The sequence below is a fragment of the Nicotiana attenuata genome, unplaced genomic scaffold (genome assembly GCF_001879085.1).
Source record: "Nicotiana attenuata strain UT unplaced genomic scaffold, NIATTr2, whole genome shotgun sequence".
Lineage (NCBI taxonomy): Eukaryota > Viridiplantae > Streptophyta > Magnoliopsida > Solanales > Solanaceae > Nicotiana > Nicotiana attenuata.
Window position 1 is genome coordinate 95,417 of NW_017671310.1, and position 21,364 is coordinate 116,780.

Below are 21,364 nucleotides of genomic sequence, written 5' to 3' on the forward strand. Positions count from 1 at the left end.
ATAGCAATCAAGCTATAAACTACAAAAATATTGTTTAAATCCAATCCCTATGGATACGATATCATACTCTACTATATTTGACTAGTGAGCACAAATTAAGTGTGTGTTTTGCGCTCGTCATCGTGTTATTGTTGTTCTTGTTGCACTTGGTGTTGTTGAGTCGTAGGCTATGTGTGGTTGCGGTAAGTGGAATTATTGTAATGGAAACGCTATGGTATATGAGTGCCTGTGGTGCGAGTTGTTATATTGAGTTGCTATGTTTTTGGCACATGAAGGGTTTTTGACAGGATTGTCGGGATGTTTGCACGTGAGTTAAGCATGCTATTGTTATTATTGATATTTGCACATGCGGCGTGACAAGGCGGGCTATATATGTTGTATTTGCGCATGTGGCGAGACAAGATGGGATAACTATTATGCACGTGTGGCGAGACAAGGCGGGCATTACTTTATTTTTGCGCACTCGGCGAGAGAAGGGGGGCTATGTCGGGGATGATTTATGATGGCCTTGGAGCATTGTCATTGATGATATTTGTGTGGTGGTGACTATCTTGTGTTATGCATGCATATTACGGGTGTTGTTGTGTTGTTTCCAATGTGCCATTCGGTGTCTCTGATCTTACTTGTTGACTCGAGTTGTGATAGTACACTCGCACAAGCATACACCGTAATTTGTCACTTATATTAGTCCAAGAGTATGAACCTTGATGTTCGTTGATCATTTACATGTATTCTTGTATACCTGCCTTATGTGCGTGAGTTGTACTATTGGCACGTGAGTTGTCTGTGCAGATATGAGATATTGTTACTGTTAGCCACGTTGTCCGTGCAGATATGAGGTGTTAATGGTATTGGCATGTGAGTCGTTCGTGCAGCATGTGAGTTGTCTGTGCGGTTGTGATCGGTAATGTGGGAACAAGGTGCCAAGTGACTAGGGTTCGTTATTTGGGACCCGTAATTTGTGATTATGAGGTGTGGTACCTCGGGGTAATTCTTATATAAACCTTGCGCGAGAGCTGTTTATTATTGTGTTGTTACTTATTTTCCTTACTCGGTTTCACTGGACTTTAACTGTATTCTGCTTACTTTACGGTGTTATAACATGTTTTCTCCTTGTTGTTAATTGTTGTTTCTAGTTTTCATTTGCAAGTATTGTATTTTTATTCTGACCATGTTTAGCTTTATAGTGATATTGTTCCATGTTAGTTTTATATTCGTACTTGTATAGGTTGTATGTCTAGTAGGTGTCTTGACTATTCCTCGTCACTACTCCACCGAGGTTAGTCTTGATACTTACTAGGTACCGTTGTGGTGTATTCATATTACGCTTGCTACATATTTTTGTGCAAATCCAGGTATCTCGGAGTGTATTAGTCATTAGATAGTTGATCAAGTATCGTGGTAGAGACTTCAAGGTATACCTGTCGTCGCGTTCGCATGCCTCAAAGTCACCATCTGAAGTTTTACTTTATACTGTTATTTCAATTCCAAACAGTGATGTATTTGATAACCTTCGTTACTCTAGAAAGGCTACTTGTACTACCGGTTTTGGGATATTGTTTATATCTGCTTTGGTTGTTGGCTTGGTATAGAAATTTTTGGTTCATGTTTAATAATTAACTGGTTTAAATATGTTAATAACGCAGTATATATTAGGCTTACCTAGTCCCATAGATTAGGTGCCATCACGATTCCTAAAGAGGGATTTTGGGTCGTGACACTATGGCACAATCAACATGTGAGATAACGTGGATATACCATAACTTTTAATTGAAATAGGGTTGAAGAATCCTACTCTATCAAAGCTCTAGTGTGATAATCAAGTTGCGCTCCATATTGCCTTAAATCCAGTGTATCATGGAAAGAACCAAATATATTGAAGTTGACTGTCATTTTATTCATGAGAAAATTCAGGAGAACTTGATTTTGACTGGCTATGCGAAGATCGCAGAGCAACTAGCTGATGTTTTTACTAAAACATTGAATGGCACTCAAGTTGATTACCTTGTTAACAAGCTGGGCATGATCAATATATATACTCCAGCTTGAGGGAAAGTATTATAAAATGTGTGTAGAATCTTTCTTAGTAATGTATTGTTATAGAATGAATATAGACTCTTTCTTAGTAGTGTACATAAACCATATATAGATAGCAGCTTTGTAGGAATCTCTATTATTTGTTTTCTTAGTTAGCACCTGATGTACATGTATTTATATTGTTTACCTCTTGAAATGATAATACAAGTTATTCTCTCCATTCCGTACACATTTTTGTTTCCAAATGTATATTCAAGAGCAAGTACGGTATTTTTCTTATCAGTTTCAAATCTGTACTAAGGAAAATCAAAACTCTCATTGTCAAAATCAGTATGCTAACTTAAAGTGTCCGAAGAATTCACAGAATCAGAATCCCCTCTTCATTTGACAGTTTCTTTTGAACCTCGGCACTAATAATCTCTCTACCACCTTCAACAAGTTGCCTTCCAATAACTCGATTATCAAGCATTGGTTTGAAATCTGATATTTCATTTTCGGAATCCTCAAACTCATCACAACTAAACGAGTTTGATGTTTCAGCCATTTTCTCAGTAATTCTAACAGTTTGTTGCATATTTGAATGTTGATTGGTTGACCTTCATTCTCATGTTCTATCTCTGTCATTTCAAATTAATAGTCTGGATACTCAAATTATATCTCAACTATATTATCTTTGGGAATCGATTTGGCAATTATGCTAGCTTCAACGTCAGTTGATACCAGTATCAGTATGTTACAAAACTTACCACAATTGTGCCAGAATATCACTGAATCATTGAAGTAACTAAAAATCTCGACCATCTTCCTCAATTCTGTCATATTAAGAACTGTTGGTTTCACATAGTCAAAGTAGTCAACCACACTTCCAACATAGTGTTTAGTTGGTTGATGCTTCATCAACCCCCCCCCCCAACCCCCAACCCCACCCCACACGATATACCTTAATGCTGAAATATGACGCCGCAATTACAGAGTATGTCAACAATAAAAATATATTTTTAATAGGAGTTTCAAACCAAAATAATTTGAAGTAAGCATAACTGAATACAAAAGCAACTCAAATCTAACAAACAAAGAAGTTCTAATTAAACTTGTGTAAAGGCAAGCTGAAAAAAATTTAAAAAAAAAAAAAAGAAGCAACTTGTAATCTAACAAGATTTAGTTCTCCTATGTAGAAATAAGATTTAAAAGAAGAAATCAAGTACCCAAATTCAGCCTACTTTGATACGAATTAACAAACAAAAACAAGAATCATGGTAAAATCTTATAAAGCAAAGATCCTGCAAACTAGTTGGTAAAATAAATTTTCACCACAAGATGAGCTTGCTTTATTGCACCATTCCTTTTGATATACAAGGCTGGTGATGGTGAATAAAGATCGACATTGGCGAAGCTATGATTTTAGAAGAATAATTTTAGCGCTAAAGCAAAGAGAGGTAATTGGAAGAACGATGTTGGCGCCAAAGCAAAAGAGAAGGAATTAGGATTTTCCCTTTTCCTGCATATATGTTTTTAGTTTTTTTTTCACGTTTAGTTTAACAACATTTAGTTTAACAGATCAAACTTTTACCGTTAGTTGTGTAAACCCTATTAAGGTTTAGGCCATAGTTGTCCACTTTTACAGAGATAAGGGATATTTTTTATTTAATGATATAGATAAGGGACAAAAATATTTCTATAGGCATACTTTAGGACTATCTAAGTCTTTTCCTCCAAAAGTTTTAAACCCTTCATGATAGAATTATGAGTTCAAATTTACCATCTTGAGGGCATTTAACAAAGGGGTATTATATATCCTGTGGGAAAAAAGTATCTGGTACTTCAGTTTTTTTGAGAGTGTACCTTATAAATTTTATTCTTCAACGGGTATACTGATTAAAAGATAGGTTGGAGGAGAAGGAATAGAATTTTATGCCTAAATTGATTATTTGTGGTGGCAGCGCTTACCCAAGTTGATAAATAGGGAGAAATTCAAAAATAGCCAGATTTACGAGTGATCGTTCAAAAATAGCCCAGTTTTAAAAGTAATCGAAATCTAGCCACTTTTCATGTAAAGATAAATCTGAGCGAAAACACTGTTCAAAACCCGGAAAATACGCCAGTATATTATGCTGGAGTTCCAGATTAAGTATACTTGAACTCCAGCATATTATACTGGAGTTCCAGGATAAGTATGCTGGAACTCCAGCATAGTATGATGGAGTTCCAGCATAAGTACACTAGAACTCCAGCATAATATACTGGAGTTCCAGCAAAGTATACCGGTCCAGTATAATATGTTGGAAGTTCATACACAAGTGCTCGAATCTCCAGTATATTATGCTGAAACTTTCCGTGTGTTGGAGTTCCAGCATAATATGCTGGAAGTTCATACGCAGGTGCACCGAACTCCAGTATATTATGTTGGACCGGTCTCTGTTGCAGCAAAATAGTGGCTATTTTTCATTGACTTGGTAAACGTTGGTTATTTTTGAATGACCAGTCCGAAAACTGGCTAGACCGTGCTATTTTTACTGATAAATATGGTGCTCTTCTGCTTTCTGATATAGCTCATATTAGTGGCCTTATTGCTTAGTTAAATTTGTATGTCCTCTGCTCGATAAAAATTATTTCTGTAAGTAACATGACGGATTGTTTTCGTTGCCAAAGAATTGGTTTGGTGGTTGATGGTGGTGGAAGGTGGAGGATTTGAAGGGAGAGAGAGAGGAAGAAGAAGGATTATTGTCTTTTTAAAATAAAGAAGCTTTCAGGCGATCATAAGTAGTGTAATTCACACAATTTGCCATATAAGCAATGTGTGTCTAATAGATACATTTGGACTTAAGTTTAAGTGTTTAATAGAAATAAGGCATAGTTTAAGTGTCTAAATGAAAAATGAGACAAGTTCAAGGGGATGCATATGTATTTGGCCGTAGGCCAAATGTAATTATTTCAAAAATTAAAAATGGAGGAATATCACAAATGTTTAAGGGGTATTATCATTTCTAGCTCGCGCCAGAAACTATTTACATCTGGTAGTCAGAAAAGTGTATAATTTTTTGTATATAACATACAGAATGTACATATATACAAAAAAGATATACAAATTTTATATATTTTTTCGACTATTATTTTTACAGCAGCTATACAGCGTCATTTCCCAACGTTTAAAGTGTGCAGTCTTTCTTATCCAAAAGCAAGCAAGAATACCGCTTCCTCTTACACGCTAAAATACAAGAACGATCATGATTTATTTTTATTGGAAAGAAAAGTTAAAGAGTTTTACAGCAAGCAAATGGGTGTTCAATCGTCGGGCTCCAATGCGGGTACCGACATCGGGTGGGAAACCAAAATAGGAACGTAATGGCTTGTAATCAAAAACACCTTTGTGGGAGTGTTTTGTTCTAAAAGAAACATGTGTTTGTTTGAAGAGCAAAATAATTGTATTTCTTTTGAAGGGGCAAGGGAAGGGTAGGGGAAAGAAGAATTAGCTTACAATGAGAATTCAACTCCTATCTACTTCAGGATAAAGCAGTCACTGGGCCAAAGTTCCCACAATTAAACAAAGGCTACAGATTTAATAGCCTTGATTGAGCTGGAGTAGATATACAATCAGCCAAACATAATTTAACATAGCAGAACTAATAGTTAATTTCAAGTGGTATGGAAAAACAACAAATTTTCATCTTCTTTCAGAAGTAGGAGTGTGTAAGTCATGCTATACTGCAATCAAGGGCTTAAGCAAATAAACTTGAAATTTCAAGAGAGAAAATTAAAAGAAGCAATTGGAAATTTTTTTACATGAAATTACATAGGAGAGTATCTTATATATGGCATTTTCTGATATGGAGGAACCTCATTCCAAGTCTACTATCCCAAAATTTGAGAGAAGGATCTTAACTTGATCGACAAAGTCAGAACCAGTTGCATATTCTGTTAACATCCCGACAGCAAAACCAAACATCGCCCATCTGTTCAACCAACATATATCAGTACAAGTTACCCCTTAATTATGTCAACTGAAAAAGAATCCAAGGTCATATCAAAGTAAAAATATATATAAAGTTAGTCAAATTACTATCAGATAAGAAACTCTGTTCAAAGCTATATGCATTTATCAGTTCATAATGCTCATCCATTTATTCGTCTTACCTCTAACCAATTGATAATAAACAGCGGCAAAAGGAAGTTCTACCACAAAACTGTTTTAGAAAGTCAGCTACATACTCCCGAATCGTTCATTAGTATTATTTGGATGACAATCTTTATTCCTCGCCATTAGATAAGGAGGAGAGAGAATACTGATGCTTGATGCAGCATAAACCAACATTTGCTGTCCAACTTCCACGAGAGATGAAGTCTTTCTTCATATCCTATTTATATTTTGCTCTTCTGGTGTCTCTTTAAGAAGTAACTAAGTCTAATGTTAAGGACACGAGAGTTATTGTCAATCGATCGTCATGCACCTCAAAGTCCTTCCGGTGTTCTGGTATTAGAGCCGCTATTTCCTAATGGGTACTGCATTTGAGTTTGTCACAGGAAGACAAAAGTCTTCAAGTTATAAACCTCTCACTCCAATCAGCTTTGCTATTGAGAAAATATCACTTTTATCCTTACTTCAGTATGTCCATCATCTAAATTAGCTAAGAAAAAGAACCCGCCTTAAAGAAAATCAAATCCCAAAGAGCCGGGGAATGCACGTCTTAGAAAGCACATCAACTATACACATGTAATGATGATCTTACTGAGCCAGCCAAGAATGTGTTGTACAGATTATGTCAAGGTTTCAAACTTGTCCATAACCAACAATCCTATGCAGCAGCAAGCGGGCAACTAAAGTTGCTCGAGGAAATGGTGAAAGTCCTAGAAGCGCTTCTTTTTTGACAGGAGCATTCAAGAAGATTCAGTTGCATGTGTTTCTACGAGGGGTACGCAAGTATATTCTATGACCAAATGTCTCTTCAACGGATTAAATGATAATCAAGTCTAAGTATCTCAAGGACAAAACCTTAACTAATCCAACTTAAACCAAAACACCAAGTCCTGCTTGTTAATGCCAGTTCTTGAACAACATAGACCAATGACAAAATATGTCATATGTGCTTGATCCTACATATACTATCATGTATACTTCTAAACATTACTAAAACATGAATTATTGATATACGTTATGAAAAGGTGATGCAGCTAACTTAGAAGTGATTCCAATTGAATCTAGTTCTAGCCAGATTCTGTTTTGTTGCTCTTTAGTCCAAGTAGATAAGGCAATCTATTTTTTGAGAATCAATTAAGACCAAATTATCAGAAGAATAAAACTCTTCTCACTGCAACTTGGTTTCAGACGTCAAATGAACCAATTTCAAGATTTTGGGCAAAACCAACACTACACCTAGTATATTGTTCTACGAACTCCTAACTTTATATTTTCACATATCAAAAAGGTTATTCAAATTTAGATAAGCAAGTCCTACGAGTGAACGTTTATTTCCAAATTGGTTCTCTTTTGTCCTCTCAAACGGAATAATTCAAACAATTAAGAAATGACTCAATTCAACAAATCCAAATTATCTTGAATTGTAAATTACCTGCCGTTAGAAATTTCATTTTTGCCAATAAAACCAAAGAAGGGTCCTTGGTTAGCTTCCTCAAGCTTCTTCTGCTTGAAGTACTCTTGAAGCTCCTTAGCCTTTTGCCTCTGAAACTCCATGGTAATTACATTCTTGCCATCCACGGCGGCCACTGTCACCTGCTTGGGAGGAGCGCTAGGCGGCGAAGATTGTGATGGTGGGACAGGTTTAACAGGGGTAGGTGGCTGCGCCATAGGTCTTCTCAAAGGTCCTTCAGCTCCAGAGCTCCTTATTGTGAGTGCTCTGAAATGACAAGAAGAAGAAGAAGGAGATGGGGAAGATGGGTTTTGAATTTTGATGCATGAGAAGGAAGATGATGATGCTACTGACATTTTCCCCTGTGGAAGTTTTTGTGTGGATTCTTCAAGAAGAGGAGGGAAAATTAGTGTATGGTTTTAACTGTTTATCAGAAAGTGGAGATTGTATGTGGATAGTGAAAGGTCTTTTGTGGATAGCATGTGGCCAAGTTTCTCATTACAGCTTTACAAGAGATGGTCTATTACCACTAGTACTACGTGTAACAGTCCAAAGTCATCACCAAAGAGACATACAAAGGCGGATCCAACATTTCAAATATGGTGGATGCATCATTAGATCTCGAATTTATATTTGGCGGGTTTAATTTTAGTCTCTTATCATAAATTTGTTATTACACTGTATTTGTAAAATAAATTCTGGAAATATAAATGAATATAAACAGTAATGAATATAAACAGAAATGACATAAACCAATTCGAGCCCACTGAATTAACAGTGTTTCCTTAAGGAATTTAATCCCCTCCTAGTACCCAAGGTTATGGATTATTTCCTCCCAGGATAGAACGAATTACACAATGGTGTAGTGGTACTTCAAACCCCAGTGTTTCAGCGAACACAAAGTTCGGTAGCAAATCACACTTACTTTTTGCTTTGTTTTGATGCTAAAAGTATGCAGAAGAAGGAGAGGAAACTCAGAAAATTGTAGTTAAAATTCTGAGCAGAATAGTGTTGTATTTATAGCCAAAGTTGGGTCTCTTCAGAATGGCTGCTTATGCAAAACGCCCACAACATAAATGCCATTACATAAATGGCCATTTACTCAAAAATAAAGAGGGAAAATTGAAGAGGGTAGTTACTTTTCTGTTACCAAAACAGAAAAACGGATTGGATTTAATATTAATATTTAATATTAATATTTTGTTATTAAAACAAATATTTAATAACATTTCTGTTAATATTTTACTATTAACAAATAAATTTGGTCCAAAAAGTTAATCAATCAATCGATCATTTGACCAAATCCGAATCCGAATCCGAATCCGAATCCGAATCCGAATCCGAAGCCGAAGCCGAAGCCGAAGCCGAAGCCGAGCCGAGCGAGCGACGACGACGACGGCGCGAGGCTTGCCTTCTTCTCAACTCTTTAAGAGCTAGAAGAAGAGCAATTGCTTATATACCCATAAAAAACCTCTTCCTCTTCCAATATGGGACAATGCCCATTTGCCAAGGGAGGGGGAACTTAAAATTTCACTCAAAAATTTCATTTCCCTCCATTTCCCATTCACCCTCTTTTAAGTATTTAATATATTAATTAAATACCTTAAAAACCCAACAATCCCCCACATGAATGGGGAATGGCTATATCACGGAAGTATGCATGAAAAACTGTATGATTCACAAGTAAGGATTAATTGCATCTGGATAAGTAGGTTTCCCTTTGAACTTTCCGTAGTGAACTTATGTCGGATATACTCGATCAATCGGTAGATTTGATATCTTTGAACCGTCGAACTTTAGTGTATACCTAGACAACCACAAGTCACACAACCAACCCTTAACCGTCTTTGGTTCTCATTGTTGTGTTCGTTTCAGCCATGAACACCGCCTGATTTCATAAGTGCGTAGAGAACTGGCCTTGCTGTGTTCTCCTTGAAGCGGCTAACACTTCACACNTCCATGCCTCAATTACGAGAAAGCGTTCAGTTTCTGGAGTTTCATCGGACAGCACAGGAACATCTTCCTTGATGAACTTCTGGAGACTTAGAGTAGTCAGATAGAAGAACATCTTTTGCTGCCAGCGCTTGAAATCAATCCCGGAAAATTTTCCGGGTTTCTCCGCCGGTGCCAATGCTGCCGGTGTCGTTGAGTACAAAACCACAAAGGTTTTACTCTTCCAGAAACAGTAAGTACAAATACAGAAAATAAATTATTAAATTCCTTAAGCTTGTTATTACACTGTATTTGTAAAATAAATTCTGGAAATATAAATGAATATAAACAGTAATGAATATAAACAGAAATGACATAAACCAATTCGAGCCCACTGAATTCACAGTGTTTCCTTAAGGAATTTAATCCCCTCCTAGTACCCAAGGTTATGGATTATTTCCTCCCAGGATAGAACGAATTACACACTGGTGTAGTGGTACTTCAAACCCCAGTGTTTCAGCGAACACAAAGTTCGGTAGCAAATCACACTTACTTTTTGCTTTGTTTTGATGCTAAAAGTATGCAGAAGAAGGAGAGGAAACTCAGAAAATTGTAGTTAAAATTCTGAGCAGAATAGTGTTGTATTTATAGCCAAAGTTGGGTCTCTTCAGAATGGCTGTTTATGCAAAACGCCCACAACATAAATGCCATTACATAAATGGTCATTTACTCAATAATAAAGAGGGAAAATAAAGAGGGAAAATTGAAGAGGGTAGTTACTTTTCTGTTACCAAAACGGAAAAACGGATTGGATTTAATATTAATATTTAATTTTAATATTTTGTTATTAAAACAAATATTTAATAACATTTCTGTTAATATTTTACTATTAACAAATAAATTTGGTCCAAAAAGTTAATCAATCAATCGATCATTTGACCAAATCCAAATCCAAATCCAAATCCAAATCCGAATCCGAATCCGAATCCGAATCCGAATCCGAATCCGAAGCCGAGCCGAGCGAGCGACGACGACGACGGCGCGAGGCTTGCCTTCTTCTCAACTCTTTAAGAGCTAGAAGAAGAGCAATTGCTTATATACCCATAAAAAACCTCTTCCTCTTCCAATATGGGACAATGCCCATTTGCCAAGGGAGGGGGAACTTAAAATTTCACTCAAAAATTTCATTTCCCTCCATTTCCCATTCACCCTCTTTTAAGTATTTAATATATTAATTAAATACCTTAAAAACCCAACAAAATTCACTATACTTTTAAAATTATAGGTTCAAAATTATATTCTTTTTTGAAATTTTAGTAATTTTCGCGTGTATATATATACCGTCCGAAGTGAGATTTAAATCCCCAATTGTATAGGGTAAAATATGATATGACACGTGGTCATCTAAAGAAAGGACACGTGGAACCCAAGACGGGGATGACCAAAGTCCGAACGCAGCTACTCCGCTTGTCACCGGAGGGGATAACGTTCATAAAGGTGTGTTAAATGCCCTGCGCCCGAGTAACGTTTAATAAGGAATATTCTGCGACATTAAGAGCGACGGTCCGTTACAGGAAATTTGGCATTTATGTTCACCGTTACATCTTCATCCATGACCCGCATAATTGACATTAAAGAAGGGCACGATCCTAGGACCTCGTTCCCTAGACACAACTATAAATAGTGAGCTTAGTTATCATTGTAAGGGAGACGAATTTTCTGGCAAACTTACACTACATTCTATACAAAGCTTAGTACAATTTTACTTTCTCGCTTTTTGATTTCATCATTACTATGCCCGGAAATCCTATTCCTGAAATTGTCATCTCTATTGTTTCATCTACATTTTAAAGCTAAGTATTGCATAATGCATTACTTATTTAATCATTTTTAGGATCAAATTAGTTCACTTGCCTTGAAACTACGTACAAATTCAACTGTACCATTTTACGAATAAACAATTTGGCGCCCACCTTGGGGCCTAGACAGTCGTGCAATTAAATTGATCATTGCCTTTTTACTAACATGCTTTGATTATTTGTCTTAGAAAAGATCATAAGAAATGGTAGATAACACTGTTAACAACACGCACTACCCCGAAGTTCGAGGAGATTATCCTCACTTCGAGGACTCAATCAGTGACACCCATAATGAGGGGAATGGCGCCACACCGGTGCATGACAGGTAGTATCCTCAACATGTTTGGGAAACAACTCCCGATGATGCTGATGAGGAGCATGTCGTTGACGCGGTAAGGGTCTTGCAAGAGCAACAGGCGATCATTCTTGGCCATCTCACGCGACATGATAAGGTTATGACGGAGTTGAAACAAACACTGTCGGGGGCTTCGAATAATGCAAACAGACGAGATCCAATTCCTCCCAGGGTTCCCACAAACCAAACAACTCAGAGGATCGACAACTATACTCCCAGGAATGAAGTTGGCTCCGACGGGGCTGGGGGAGCAGATCCGGTCTCAATACGAGAATGATCCTTTCAAGATTGAACTTTTACTGTTTATGAGGGAAGTAAACGCCCGCATGGACCAAATCCTGGGCGCGCCACCAGTACTGAAGGGCCCGGACTCAAAGAAGTATACTCAATTGTCGCACAACCGAGTGTGGCACCAGAATTAATCCCGAAGCAGTTTAAAATGCCTGAAGTGCCAAAGTATGATGGAACTTCAGACCCTCAGGAGCATATTACCACCTACGCAATAGTGGTAAAAGGAAATGATTTAGCTCCTCACGAAATTGAATCTGTATTGTCAAAGAAATTTGGAGTGACTCTCACGAGGGGAGCTTTGACGTGGTATCCGCTGTTACCCGAGCATTCTATAGATTCCTTTGAAATGCTCGTTGACTCTTTCATCAAGGCCCATGCCAAGGCCAGAAAACTACAAGCCCGGAAGGCTGATATATTCAGGATTGCGCAGGGAGAGTCCGAGTTACTACGAGAATTTGTTACCCGATTCCAGAAGGAAAGAATGTTGCTCCCAGCTGTCCCGGGCGAATGGGCAGCTGAAGCATTCACCAAGGGATTGAATCCGAGAAGTTCAGATGCTTTCCGGAAGATGAAGGAAAGCCTGCTTGAGTTTCAAGCAACGACTTAGGCGGATGTCCACAACCGGTACGAGTCAAAAATAGGATCGAAGATGATTAGGTTGGCTTTTCATCGACCAAAGGACGGGAGAAGAATAGAGAAAAATTATAAGATGATTACAACACAGACAGACGGACTTCGATGGGCCAATTTTCGCCATACGAGCGGACCGAAGGCCGTGGCAGAGGCTTTCGGACAGCAGACAAGTTCACCGTCGACAAAAGGACTAATCGTGGTCGGAACATCAGATCACTACAGGATTAAAAAACTTCAGGGTCACGAGATCTTTCTTACCCTAAGTTATCGGAATACAACTTCAACGTCAGTGTAGTAGAGTTAGTATCAGCCATGAGAAATATCAAAGAAGCATGGTTCCCGAGGCCAATGAGATCTAATCCCAGCCAGAGGGATCCCAACTTATGGTGTGAATACCATGGGACGAAAGGCCAATGGACAATGGACTGGCGACACCTTCGGGAAGAAGTAACAACACTATTGAAGAATGGTCACCTCAGAGAGTTCTTAAGTGACTGAGCTAAAACAATTATAGTCGTAACAGAAACAATGCAGAACCCCCGAAAGTAGGAAGGGAACTCCTACGCAAAACGATCAATATGATCTTCGGAGGGAATGAGATAAACGGGGTCACCTTTTCGGCAGCAAAGAAGACGAAAGTATCAATAACTGATAGCAAAAGGCTCCAGGAAGACGATATCACTTTTACGGATAAGGACGCAGGCGGACTGCTGCTGCCGCACAATGATGCACTGGTAATTTCTTTAAATGTGTTAGATTTTAAGATTAAACGTATTCTAGTGGATCCAAGAAGTTTGGCTAATATCATACAATGGAGAGTATTGGAGCAAGCTAAACTCACCGAAAACATTATTCTGGCCACAAAGCTCCTAGCCAAATTCAACTTCGCGAGCGTGACGACCCAAGGAGAAATTTTATTGCTCACAACGTTGAAGGGGTAATAAAAACACCTTTTTCGAAGTAGTAGATGGTGATATGGGATATAATATCATCCTGGGAAGGCCATGGTTACACGAGATGAAAGTTGTGCCCTCAACATACCACAAATTATTGAAGTTTCCAATGCCCGAAAGAATCAAGCAGATAAAGGGTGATCAACTGGCAGCAAGAGAAATGAATGCAATTTCAGTCTCCAGTAGCAAAGGGGAGGAACACGCGGCATAGCAATTACAGGAACCGGCACCTACCCCCGAACCAGAAGAAGTTAGATAGAGGCGTCGGAACAGTATCAAGAGCCGAGATATTTCCAAGTTCCAGAAGAGACGGATGCAATGAAGTCCACATCGGAAGAACTGGAGCAAGCGAAGAATTCTTAGAAAGAAAATTCCACTTTGGGACAGGACTACACCCGGAGCTCAGGTCTAATTTTATTGAATCTCTTAAAATTAATGCCGATTATTTTGCATGGTCGCACGAGGATATTACAGGTATCCCAATAGAGGTAGCCGTGCACAAGTTAAGCTTGGATCCCAACATACCTCCGGTAAGACAAAAGAAGCGCCCTATTGCGCGTTCGGGCTCGAATTAATGAGTTTCCTTGATGCTTATTTCGGGCACAACCCAATCAAGATGAACCCGGAAGATCAGGAAAAAACTTCATTTATAACAAATATCGGTATTGTTACAATGTGATGCCATTCGGGTTAAAAAACACCGGAGCCACTTATCAACAGCTTGTGAACAGGATGTTTGGAAAGCAAATAGGAAAAACCATGGAAGTTTATATAGACGATATGCTCGTTAAGTCTTTGAATGTAGGTGACCACCTCAAACATCTGCAAGAAACTTTTGACATCCTTAGGAAGCATAATATGAAGCTCAACCCCGAGAAATGCGGTTTCGGGTTTAGTTTTTATAAGTTTCTGGGATTTCTGGTCTTCCAAAGGGGAATTGAGGTAAACCCCGATAAAATCAAGCCCATAAAAGACATCCCGGACCAACTGTCAATCATAAAAGAAGCCCAAAGGCTTATGGGAAGGTTGGCAGCTTTGAGCAGGTTCATTTCCTGATCATCAGAAAAATATCATCGCTTCTTCGCACTACTCAAAGAGAAAAATAATTTCGAATGGACACCGGAGTGCCAGCATGATTTGAGGGATTTGAAGAAGTACTTATCAAGCCCTCCATTGCTTTCAAAACCAAAAGAAGGTGAAACGTTGCTAGTTTACCTTGCAGTCTTGGAAGTTGCGGTAAGTGCGGTTTTGGTCTGAAAGGACGAAGGTACGCAATCTCCCGTTTATTATGTTAGTAAAATTTTAACGGGAGCAGAACCTCGCTACCCACATTTGGAGAACCTGGCCTAGCTCTGATAGTTGTCGCTCGGAAGTTGAGGCTAGCTGATACCCGTGGTGACTACTTTCCCTTTGCGGAACAATCTCCATAAACCCGAGATCTCGGGAAGATTGGCCAAATGGGCCATCGAAATGAGCAAATTCAACATAGAATATAAACCAAGGACTGCAATTAAGTCACAAGTCTTGGCCGACTTTGTGGCTGATTTCAGTCGGGGATTATTGCCTCTGGTAACCAAAGAGGCAATAATGGTGTCTGAATCGACATTGGGGGTTTGGACCTTATACACGGACGTAGCTTCCAACGTAAATGGGTCTGGGCTCGGAATAGTCTTAGTCACACCGTCGGGGGAAACCCTAAGGCAAGCCATCAGAACAGTTTCTTTAACTAACAATGAAGCAGAGTATGAAACTTTGATTGCAGGGCTCGAATTGGCCCGAGGACTTGACTCCAAGGTCATCGAAATTAAATATGACTCGCAGTTGGTGGTAAATCAGGTCTACGGGATCTTTGACACCAAAAAAGAACGCATGCAACAATACGTGATAAAGGTCCAGGCTCTGTTGGCGTGATTCCGGGATTGGTCAATTACTCATATCCCAAGGGAGGATAACGCAGAAGCATATGCATTTGGCGAACTTAGGAGTATCGACATAAATGAAGGGATCAGAGTTCAGGATGGTAGTACAACTGATGAACTCAGTCCTAGATGCGGATGGTTATTATGAGGTAAATTTGACTAACTTGGTATGGGACTGGAGAAATGAAATCATCGATTATCTCGAGCACGGGAAGTTGCCCGAAGATCCCAAAGCATCTCGGGCATTGTGCACCAAAGCAGTGCGATATAGATTCAAAAAAGGACAATTATATAGAAAATCTTTCCAAGGCTCGTTGGCCCGATGCTTAAGGGCATCCGAAGCTAACTACGTCATTAGAGAGGTCCATGAAGGGATATGCGGTAATAACATGGGCGCAGATTCCTTGGTACTGAAGTTGGTACGGGCAGGATACTACTGGCCTCGCATGGAACAAGACGCCAAAGATTTCGTATGAAAATGTGATAAGTGCCAACGCCACGCACCACTAGTGCATCAACTGGCAGAACCTTTACATTCCGTTATGTCCCCATGGTCATTCATGAAATGGGGAATGGACATCATCAGACCACAGCCACCGGCTCCAGGAAAGGTAAGATTTCCTTTAATTTGACTGACTATTTTTTTTAAGTGGGTGGAAGCAGATCCTTATCAGAAGATTGGGGAACGCGAGTTGGTCGATTTCTTGTGGGAGAATATAATTTGCAGGTTCGGAATACCAAAGTATATTACATGTGACAATGGACCACAGTTTATCGGTGCAAAAGTTACAAAGTTCCTCGAAGATTTGAAAATAAAGAGAATCACATCTTCTCCCTATCATCCGAGCGCAAACGGTCAAGCGGAGTCAACGAACAAAGTGATTATTCAAACCTCAAGAAAAGGTTGGAAGCGGCAAAAGGCAATTGGCCCGAAGAATTACCAGGAGTTCTATGGGCCTACCGAACAACGGCCAAGTCAATCATAGGAGAAACCCCTTTTACCCTTATGTACGGTGTAGAAGCTCTAATCCCGGTGGAAGTAGGGGAACCCACTTTGAGATATTTCCAGGCAGATGATGAATCGAACAACGAAGCAATTTTAATCAACTTGGAGCTGCTCGAGGAATGCAAGGACTTGGCGCATGTAAGAATGGCAGGTCAAAAGCAGAGAATGGAGCGATATTATAATCGAAGAGCCAACATTCGTTATTTCAAAGTAGGGGATTTGATTATGAGGAAAGTAACTCAAAATACCCGAGAGCTCAACGCGGGGAAGCTGGATCCAACGTGGGAAGGTCCCTACCGGATTTCAGCTATCACCGGGAAGGTTCATACAAGTTGGAAAACCAGAATGGAGACAAGTTGCCCAGCAATTGGAATGTGGCGCACCTCAAAAGATATTATTTCTTATGAACATTATCCAATCAGAAAGTATGTGTTGTACTCTTTTTCCCTCGTTCAGTTTTTGTCCCAATTGGTTTTTTCTGGCAAGGTTTTTAACGAGGCAGCGACAGAAAGCATACTACGGAGACAATAGCAATAAGACATTTAATAGCAAGGCAAACAAGCAAGTTTCCACTCGGGGATGGTTAGATAATCTTTGGCTCAATAGCAAATTCCCACTGGGAAGTTAAGTTTGCTACCGAGCAAGGGTTACCCGACCGTTCACGAGCATAAACCACTATAGGGTTGTTAGATAGTCTTTTGCTCTATAGTATAGATTCCTAAGGGGAATCTTTGAATGTACAAGACTTCCAGTATTCCAATTCGCATTCTCGCACTCGAACACCGGGAGGGGAATGATATGAAGATACGACAACAATGACTGCCACGTCAACCAGGAAACAAAAATCCAAAAACATAATTCCGTCATCGGGATCAGGGACTGCGCGACCAGCCCCGTAGAAACAAGTTGTACAAGATAGCCACAAGTAATGGCAATTTCTTTTTAGCATAGCAAATGTTTGCGTACTTTTGAAAATAGAAGAAATTAAATGAAATGACATCATTTTGTTTTTATCTTGTTTCTTGACTGAACTAACTTTGTCATTTGAAAGTTAAACAAGTACTTCAAATGCTAGTGCCATAATAAACAGGGGACGTCCTCTTCAAGAGAACCATAAACATAAGAGGGCCCTCTCTTATGAAAACCCTCATGTTAAAGGGTTGGTTTCGAAAGAATTTATGCCCGAAATCAAAATTCCTTCGGGGAAAAATGCACCCTAAGACGTACACGAAAGGACGCAAATAGCAAACTTGCGCAAAAACTTATAGAAACCCTCACATAAAAGGGTTAATGCTCGGAACCAAAGTGCTTCAAGGAAAGTGCATCTGAGACTCCACATAATAAAGTGCGAAAAGAAAAACGTGCGCAGAATACTTAAGCAAATGCATAGGTTAAAGACTTGCATGGATATTCAAACAAAAGTAAGACTCAAACAGTACTTGAGCAAACGATATGTTTTTATTTACAAAAACATGCCAAAACGGCAAAGGTACAAGAATGGGAAAAGGAAAAGAAAAGCTAAACTGCAGCATCTCCAGAACCAGGAGGAAGAGAAGTGTTTGAGTCCCCGGGATAAGTAGATGGATCCACCGATGGCTCGACATTTCCCCGGTTTAGTCTTCAGCATCATCGTCCTCCGGTTCCTCTCAGTTCCCGAGAACCCGGAATCGAAACCAGAAGGACCAGGAGCATCAGACTGCACTGGGAGCCTATTTTTAGCAGCTAACTCAAGCTCACGGGTCTTAGCAATTTCGGTATCAAAATCAATGATACCTGCTTTGGCCTCTTCCAAGGTTTTTTCCTCATGCCGTACATGGCGTAAATTTTCTCTACAACGAGGGAAACCGCTCGGCGCTTAAGTTCTTCTATGAGTTGGGATACCTCGGCATAAAAGCTTTCCCGGGTGGACCTAACATATCTGAGGCTAACATCAAGGTCACAGATAGTTGAACTAAAGAGCCTATTATGCTCGATAGTTTTCCTGTACTTCTCTTCCAACTGTGCATCTTTCGCCCCCGCAGCAGCAAGCTCTTCGATTTTGGAGTTCAAGGGTGCCTCTAAGTCAGTCACTTTTTCAACAGTGGCAGCCTCGCACTCGGTTGCCGCAAGAACGCCGTCATGGACTTTGATAAATGGGGATATTGACTACTTATTAGCAGCTTTTAGCTTTCATTTTAGTCCAAAAGCATTTAATTTGTGTTCCCGAAAACTGATGAAATATGTTTAATTGCAGGAGTATTGGAAAATGAGCCACTAAGATGAAATCCAACTCAAGAAGGAGTGATATGAACACAAGGATAAAAACAAGCACAGAAGCTCAAAGTGCGGATCGCAGATTTCCATCTGCAGCCGTAGATTGTGAAGGCAAGCTTATCAGAGACAAGTGCAAAGTGCGGTCGCAGAAGCTAAGCAAGAGCAAAATTTTAGAGAGTTTGCATATCGAGTTCGAAGGAAGTGCGGATCACACAATTATTGTGCGGCCGCAAATGTCAGCTACATGGCTGTACTCAGAAATGTGTAGTCCGTAGAAGAGCCTTGTGTGCCGCACCCGAAAATGTGCGGACCGTAGAAAATGAGAGATGCGGCCACGGTTCAGAATTGTTCCAAGTCTTGTTAAGATGAAGCAAAGTGCGGACCACACATGGAATTGTGTGGCCGCAGAACCTCCGAAAGGGCATTTTTGTCCAAAAATTCCAAAGTTTTATAAATAGAAGAGTTTCACCTTTTTAGGTGAAGTTTTGAATATTTAAAGTGTTGTAGCCGTTTCTCTTTGCTTCTTTAGGCAACTTTAGCTTATTTTGGTGATTTAACATTGGATTTCTCTAGTTTAATCTTTCAATATGAGTTTTATTATCTTTTTTTCTTTGTTTTCTTCTATACCCACTATGAGTGGCTAGATTTTTACTAGGGTTGTGACACAACCCTAGTGTGTAAACCTTATGGGTTATTAATTTTGTGCTTGTTTATGAATAGGTGTTCGTTATTTAGCTAGGTTTATGCTTCAATTGTGAAATTAATGGTTGCAAACATTGATCTATGCCTATTTGACTTAGTCTCTTCTTGAGAAAGAGAGACCTAGTCTAGGTTAACTTAGCTAATAAGGAATAGGGTTAATTGAGAGATTGATAACCTAATTAAAGGGTTCAACTTAGAGATAGTAACAACCCGACTTGAGCTCTTATCAACCATTTTGGTAGATACTCATTTGGTCATGAGAAAGCCAAATTAGGCAAAACCACTCTCTGGCCGAGAGGTATTGAGTGGGCAACGTAGTATTGTGAGCTATAATACACCCCAGTCAATAAAACAACATAAAAGTCTTTATCCCATTAGGCAAACACCTAGGTCATGGTCACAGCCCTAGGCCTTTTTATATCTTTGGAAAATATTCAAAAACAATTATCTCTAGTTTTATATCTTTAGATTTGCAATCCTTAGTTAATTTTAGAAGTAAAAACAAAACCTTGTTTGTGGAAGTGCAATCTAGATACTTCACGTACTCACTCCGAATATATACTACTAACTCCCATCTTAGCTCCCTGTGGATTCGATCCCGACTCCTTGTTGGATTTCATTATTGCAAACGACTGTGTCATACCTCGTTAGAGGCGTGCATTTGGACGTGATCAGACTTTAGCCCATTTGGCCTTCTCTTCGTCAAATCTAACCCTCAACGGGCCAATTTCTTGGCTAAGGGTTACTACCTTTTGCTCGCTTTGCTACAAACGAGCTTCCAATGCAACGGCCTTAGTGGTCCGAGAGGCGAGCAACACTTTGCTCCCGCTCTACCAAAAGCTGATCCTGAGTAGAAGTAAGCTCTTCCTTATCACGAATCAACCTCTGAATGCCCTCAGAAGAAAGAAAGTTGGCCTACCAAGCAAGAAGGGTAAAAATCAAGATACGTTCATACCAAGAATAGAAGAAATAATGAAGGAAGAAAGGAATGTACCGCTGCAGCGTTATGCATGGAGTTATTCTACAAACACTCTCCCGAGAGTGCCCGAACCTTTTCCTAATCTTTTTCTGAAGCCAAAGGCTTCAGATAATTAGCAAGCTCCACCGGCTGAAAAAGCAGGTTGCACCCGATGGAGACCGAAAAGGTAATATTCCTCCTCTTTTGTGGATCTTCAGAAAGGGCAGCATAAGTTTTCCCTAAATTCCTGTGAACTAGGGACTAGGGAAGAGGAACACCCTCTTCGTAGGCAGGTGCGGCCAGCGGAGATGATGTAGCAGTTGCTGGTGGAAGAGTGGATGAAGATGGAAGTGATGTAGCAGTTGCTGGTGTTGGTGAAGTTGATGAAGTTGATGGAGTCCAAGGGTGAGAAGCAGCTGCATCAAATGCAGTGCTGGTTGTTGGATGCTCACCAACCAAAGATGCTAGGGACTCGGTACTCAGCCTCGTAGTACCGGGAACAACAGTTGGGGCCCAAAAACGGGAATTGGCATTTTCCACTAAATCAAACTCCGCCCAAAGCGCCGAGGTGTCGTCCTCGGTTGGTGTAACTAACTCAACAGATTGAGCATTCTGTTGAGTTGATGATGAACGTTAACTTTTGCGTAGAGAAGCCCCATTATGACTAGCTTCTCCATCATCGTCGATCATCGCGGTGTCTATGACTGGCCCGGGAGAAGGGCTAGTGATCATAACTTCCGAAGACGACTCGGGGACATCAGTCTTTGCCCTCTTATCATCTATGCCGTTTCATCTACATTTTAAAGCTAAGTATTGCATAATTCTTTACTTAATTTATCGTTTTCAGGATCAAATTAGTTCACTTTCTAGAAACCACGTATAAA

At 39.6% G+C, this 21,364-nt stretch overlaps 1 protein-coding gene across 1 annotated transcript; it reads right to left on the reverse strand.

The window, feature by feature from the left end:
* Positions 1-5,628: 5,628 nt before the first annotated feature.
* Positions 5,629-8,124, reverse strand: LOC109207454 (light-harvesting complex-like protein OHP2, chloroplastic). The gene is made up of 2 exons (XM_019370380.1): positions 7,602-8,124; positions 5,629-5,987 (listed from the first exon to the last, which is right to left on the reverse strand). Exons 1-2 carry the CDS (start codon positions 7,973-7,975, stop codon positions 5,873-5,875), a joined length of 489 nt encoding a protein of 162 aa, XP_019225925.1. The 5' UTR covers positions 7,976-8,124; the 3' UTR covers positions 5,629-5,872.
* Positions 8,125-21,364: the final 13,240 nt, after the last annotated feature.